The sequence below is a fragment of the Cynara cardunculus genome, unplaced genomic scaffold (genome assembly GCF_001531365.2).
Source record: "Cynara cardunculus var. scolymus isolate 2C unplaced genomic scaffold, CcrdV1 Un_Scaffold_8222, whole genome shotgun sequence".
Lineage (NCBI taxonomy): Eukaryota > Viridiplantae > Streptophyta > Magnoliopsida > Asterales > Asteraceae > Cynara > Cynara cardunculus.
The window spans coordinates 1-6,019 of NW_020204064.1; the positions used below are offsets into that span (position 1 = coordinate 1).

The 6,019-nt window shown below is 33.3% G+C and overlaps 1 protein-coding gene across 2 annotated transcripts; it reads right to left on the bottom strand.

Annotated features, from left to right (window-relative positions):
* Positions 1-4,009: 4,009 nt before the first annotated feature.
* LOC112505078 (toll/interleukin-1 receptor-like protein) lies at positions 4,010-5,511 on the bottom strand. Of its 2 annotated transcripts, none has more exons than XM_025109029.1 (3): positions 5,001-5,511; positions 4,691-4,793; positions 4,010-4,550 (listed from the first exon to the last, which is right to left on the bottom strand). In XM_025109029.1, exons 1-2 carry the CDS (start codon positions 5,378-5,380, stop codon positions 4,769-4,771), a joined length of 405 nt encoding a protein of 134 aa, XP_024964797.1. In that variant the 5' UTR covers positions 5,381-5,511; the 3' UTR covers positions 4,010-4,550; positions 4,691-4,768. The 2 variants fall into 2 exon arrangements, with proteins under 2 accessions (XP_024964797.1, XP_024964796.1); XM_025109028.1 differs by having other exon boundaries at positions 4,634-4,793.
* Between the last annotated feature and the right edge of the window lie 508 nt (positions 5,512-6,019).

Below are 6,019 nucleotides of genomic sequence, written 5' to 3' on the forward strand. Positions count from 1 at the left end.
ATTAAAAAGGAAAAAAGACTTCAAATTCCTCACGCGTCTCTTATTATTCAATTGGGGTGGGGTTATAAATTAATGACGTGATTATTTTCTAGAAACAAAAAGACCATAAACTTCATTATTATATGTTTATGATGTTTACTTTATCGGATGTTTTTAGTCGTTTTAACAAATTTTTTAGAACATGTTTAAAATAAAGCGTCATATTAATTATTTTATAGAATACTATTTGAACAAACTACTACAACAAAATTGGGTTTATAGGACGCCCTCAATTTCTAAGCATCTCAATAGAATACTTTATAGGACTTAATTTATAAGACCAAAATATAAAGCGTCCAATCTAAATGCGTTGTAGTAAGTTTATATGACACATTTAGGTTTCTTAACAAGTTTTCTAGAACACTTTTAATACAAAGTGTCGCATTTGCAACTTTATATGATACTTTTTAGAAAGTGTTCTATAAACTCAATTTTTTATAAGACACTTGTTTTATAAGACGGTTTTTCAAATCGTGTCCTATAAAATTGCCTCAATTTTTTATAAGACACTTGTTTTATAAGACGGTTTTTCAAATCGTGTCCTATAAAATTGCNCGGTTTTTCAAATCGTGTCCTATAAAATTGCCTCAATTTTTTATAAGACACTTGTTTTATAAGACGGTTTTTCAAATCGTGTCCTATAAAATTGCTAATGTGACGTTTTATATTAAAAGTGTTATAAAAAACTTATTAGATGTCAAAAAACGTCATATAAACTTATTACAACACCTTTAGATAGGACACTTTATTTTTTGGTCCTATCAACTAAGTCATATAAAAAGGTCGATTAAGACACTTAAAAGTTGAGAGCGTCCTATAAACCCGATTTTGTTGTAATGAACGTCTTACAAATACAAATCCCCTATAAAAATAAGTTGAGAATGTGCTAAAAGCATGTTAGTTAGATAGGAAAAACGTTGGGAATTTAGAAACAATAATGATAACCGGTAGAGTTTTAACAAACGCATGATGATTTATACATGTAATTCATCCTAAGTTTCCCTCTCTCTGCTGATCGATTTCTGATCAATCCCTCTCTCGATTGGCTTCCTGTCTTGCTCCATCCTTCTCGACAGTTTCCAGTTCTGCTTCCACTCGATCGATCGACTTCTGCTCTCTCTCTGTTTCTGGTTCTGCCCTCCGATTTCTGTCCTCTGGTTCTCGTCCCCGTCTCCCTCTCCTCGACAGTTTTTCCAATCGATCCCAGAAAACCACCAGACGTGCAGCTTCATCATCATAATTCCGTATCTGGAACAACGTGATTTCATGAAAACTTGAACCCTTTTGATCTCTACAATTAGCAACCCAAACAAGATTGAATGTGAGTCGAAATGTTGGACGATCAAAGAAACTACACCAAAATCTATCCTCTTTTTGCACCAACCAAAAATCAAGATTAAGGGGGTCTATTATCTGTTAAATCATGATGAAGTGTAACATAACAATGAAAAGTGTCTTATTAACTTTTAAAAATAACACGACACTTAAAAATGTCCTATTAATTTCTAATAATATAACACTTTAAAATGTTCAATTAGTCTTTTAAATAATATAACACTTAAAAAGTGTCCTATTAGACTCTAAAATAATTTGACATTGAAAAGTGCCGTATTAGACTTACATGATAGGACATTAAAGGGTTTTTTGTTTACCTTTTAGTAGTTCCATTAAGAGGCAGTATTTGAATTGTTAAGAGATGAATCATGTTTGGCAAGAAAAAAGTCTCCCACTTAATGGTTCTAAAACCTTCTAAATGATTTTGTATCTTGGGCATCCCTGAACCATTCAACACCCTAATTTCATTTTGAATAATTATCAAACAATTATATTTTCATTTTACACTATATTATAAGAGTCTCTTAATTATTCTTACCACTTAATTATTATGCACCAAACCATTCAACAACTGCCAAACAGACCCTAAGAGACATCAAAAGTAAGAGTCCTATTAAACTAAATCAAACATGACTCATAAAATAATGTGTCGTATTAGCCTTTTTTTAAATGACGGGTCTTGAAAACTGTCAAAGTCATATTAGTTCTTTTATATGACACTATTTGAACAAACCACTATAACAAAATGGGGTTTATAGAACGCCCCCTATATCTAATCGTCTCAATAAACCGCTTTATAGGTCTTAATTTATAGGACCAAAATATAAAGCGTCTTATCTAAAGGCGTTGTAAAAGNATCGATCGACTTCTGCTCTCTCTCTGTTTCTGGTTCTGCCCTCCGATTTCTGTCCTCTGGTTCTCGTCCCCGTCTCCCTCTCCTCGACAGTTTTTCCAATCGATCCCAGAAAACCACCAGACGTGGCGGCTTTTTTGGGCTGCAGCTTCATCATCATAATTCCGTATCTGGAACAACGTGATTTCATGAAAACTTGAACCCTTTTGATCTCTACAATTAGCAACCCAAACAAGATTGAATGTGAGTCGAAATGTTGGACGATCAAAGAAACTACACCAAAATCTATCCTCTTTTTGCACCAACCAAAAATCAAGATTAAGGGGGTCTATTATCTGTTAAATCATGATGAAGTGTAACATAACAATGAAAAGTGTCTTATTAACTTTTAAAAATAACACGACACTTAAAAATGTCCTATTAATTTCTAAAATAATATAACACTTTAAAATGTTCTATTAGTCTTTTAAATAATATAACACTTAAAAAGTGTCCTATTAGACTCTAAAATAATTTGACATTGAAAAGTGCCGTATTAGACTTACATGATAGGACATTAAGGGGTTGTTTGTTTACCTCTTAATAGTCCATTAAGAGGCAGTCTTTGAATTGTTAAGAGGTGAATCGTGTTTGGCAAGAAAAAAGTCTGCCTCTTAATGGTTCTAAAACCTTCTGAATGATTTTGTATCTTGGGCATCCTTGAGCCATTCAACACCCTAATTTCATTCTGAATAATTATCAAACAATTATATTTTCATTTTACACTATATTATAAGAGTCTCTTAATTATCATTCTGACCACTTAATCATTATACACCAAACATTCAGCAACTGCCAAACAGGCCCTAAGAGACATCAAAAGTAAGAGTCCTATTAAACTAAATCAAATAGGACTCATAAAATAATGTGTCGTATTAGCCTTTTTTTAAAGGACGGATCTTGAAAACTGTCCCAAAAAAGTCATATTAGTTATTTTATACGACACTATTTGAACAAACCACTATAACAAAATTGGGTTTATAGAGCGCCCCCTATATCTAATCGTCTCAATAAACCGCTTTATAGGTCTTAATTTATAGGACCAAAATATAAAGCGTCTTATCTAAAGGCGTTGTAAAAGTTTATATGACGTTTTTACGTGTCTTAACAAGTTTTTTATGATATTTTTAATATAAAGCATAGCATTAGCAACTTTATAGGACACTTTTGAGAAAGTGTCCTATAAACTCAATTTTTTTATAGAGCACTTGTTTTATAGGACGATTTTTCAAATGGTATCCTATAAAATTGGTAATAGGAAGCTTTATATTAAAAGTGTCCTAAAAAACTTAGTAGGACGTCAAAAAACGTCATATAAACTTATTACAACATATTTAGATAGGATGTACACTTTATTTTTTGATTCTATTAACTAAGTCCAATAAAGATAACTATTAGGACGTTTAGAAGTTGAGAGCGTTCTATAAACCCGATTTCGTTGTAGTGAATGTCTTACAAAGACAAGTCCCTTATAAAAATAAGTTAAGAATGTCCTAAAAGCATGTTAATTAGATAGGAAAAACGATGGTGGGCGTGATGTTGTGGACTACGTGAAGATGGTGGTGGTGAGCAGTGGTAGATATGGAGGTGGTGGTTGAGGAAGATGTGGAGGTGGTGATGGTAGTGCTTGTGAGATAACTTCAACAACGGCTTTTTGCCAAAATTATAACCCCATCCAGCAACCATCAAAATGGACTTCAAGACTTAAATCATAAATGGGTGCTTTCTTCTAGTCCTGCATTCTTTGTTTCTAAGATTGTAGAGTGCTTGGATTTTAAGTTGCAACAGGTTACAAAACATAAACCAAAAAATGTCAAGTTACAAAACATAAACTTGACATAGCCAACCTAAAACAATGTCTTCAGTCTTCCTGCATTTCTTGAAGCAAAACATCAATGAATCAAACATCACCTAAACCCGGTTCACGTGTCTTGACAGTTTCAGTTGCTACGTACGAAGCAAACAGCAAAACATTCGGACCAACAAGATATCTATACTGACATATAGAACATGAGAGTCCTCATTACGGTAACATTGTCCAAGATCCTGTAAAAATGGTCAAAAATGAACGAAATGCAATGTAACCGATGAAGTAATTTTTGATAATTTCCTAAGATTTCTACTCTCTCTTTGTTTCTGGTTCTGCCTTCCTATTTCTATCCTCTGGTTCTCGTCCCCGTCTCCCACTCGACAGTTTTTCCAATCGATCCCAGAAAACCGCCAGACGTGGCTGCTGTTTCTGGGCTGCTTCTTGGGCTGCAGCTTCATCATGATAATTCCAAATCTGGAACAACGTGATCTTCGTTTCAAGAAATAGAATAATAATACGTAATAATAGAGATCCTAATTGACATTATGTTTAATTACATTTCAGAAGTAGCATGCAGAATCAACGGTGTTGGGTGTTTAAAGATGAAACCACACCATTTATCCGAGTCCTCATGCCTATTAAATTGCCATCAGCGCTGACAACGTGTAGCTTGGATGAGATATCCTTAACAACTAGTTTGATAATTCAACTTCATGCCTGTTTGTTAAACAAGAATCAATTAGCTTTCTCAAACTCCAACATCAACAATTACTTGTATATCGACAAAATACAAACATATAATTAAGAAGCTATAAAGGGGTTACATATATAATCATATTTCAGTTTGATCTTTCACGAAGAGTACTCAATTTCGAGTCAGAGTTTGACGATAAAACACGAGAAGAAACAAAATGTAAGAATTACCCATCTGCGATGGTGCTCAAGTCCCTCCCACTGAATGATGCTGCATCTTGTAAAGCCTTTCTCCATTTCCCTTCAAACTCTTCTTTTCTACGTTTGGCAAACGTTTCTCCAAATGCCCCACTTTGTTTACGGACTTCAGTCGGTTCCACATCATAGAAGATGGGGTAAAGGGTTTGCTCAGTCTGCCTCTTTTGGCACTCCGTAATCATGACAAGTTCGTCCAAGCACCAAGACGAAGATGCGTAGTTCTTGGAGAAAACAATGACATGGAATCGTGATTCTTCAATGGCTTGAATGAGCTCCTTGCTGATTTTTTCCCCTTTCTCAAGGTTCTTGTCATCCTTGTAAGTTTCAATGCTTTCTTTCTTTAAGAGCCTCATAAAGATGATCGACGAAGCTCTTACGAGTATCTTCACCTCTAAAACTCAGAAATACGTCGTACTTGAAGTTGGTGTTGGGAATGGATGAAGCTGAAGAAGAAGACACCATTGAAGGTATGATTGAAGGATGAGATGTATAACCCTGAAAAAGGTGATGGATATGTGATAGTGCTGTGTTTGTTTGGAGAAGATATGATTGTCCTTTGAAGAGTAAATTACAGATTTAGTCCATGTGGATATATAAAACTTACATATTGAGCCCTAACCAAAATAAAAAAAGTATGGATAGAGTATTCAGGTCCTTTTTTGCACCTTATGTGTTTTGATGAAATTTGTTTCTCTTTCTCTGCAATGCATACATACACTACTAATTAACTTTTCTGACGATCTTATCCGTTGAAAATCCTTCGAAAAACAAAGTTAAAAAAACGAATTTTAATTAATTATGTATTTAGTTAAATTTTATAATTAACCCATAAGTAATTTAATCAAATATTTTTATTTTTTAATTTGAAAAATCAACCAATAAAATATATTTTATTTTTCATTAAAATAGATTTGTAATTAATTTTTAGTTTATTTTAATTAATATTAGTAATATTTAACTTTATTAATATTTATAATTTTCAGCTAGCTTAT

What these genes read in the sequence shown, in the direction of transcription:
- LOC112505078 (XM_025109029.1), bottom strand. Translation starts at nt 5,380, where the DNA reads ATGAGGCTCTTAAAGAAAGAAAGCATTGAAACTTACAAGGATGACAAG. An exon ending in TTGAGCACCATCGCAGATGG is followed by an intron (nt 4,794 to 5,000) that starts GTAATTCTTACA and finishes TTTAACAAACAG; the next exon opens with GCATGAAGTTGAATTATCAA.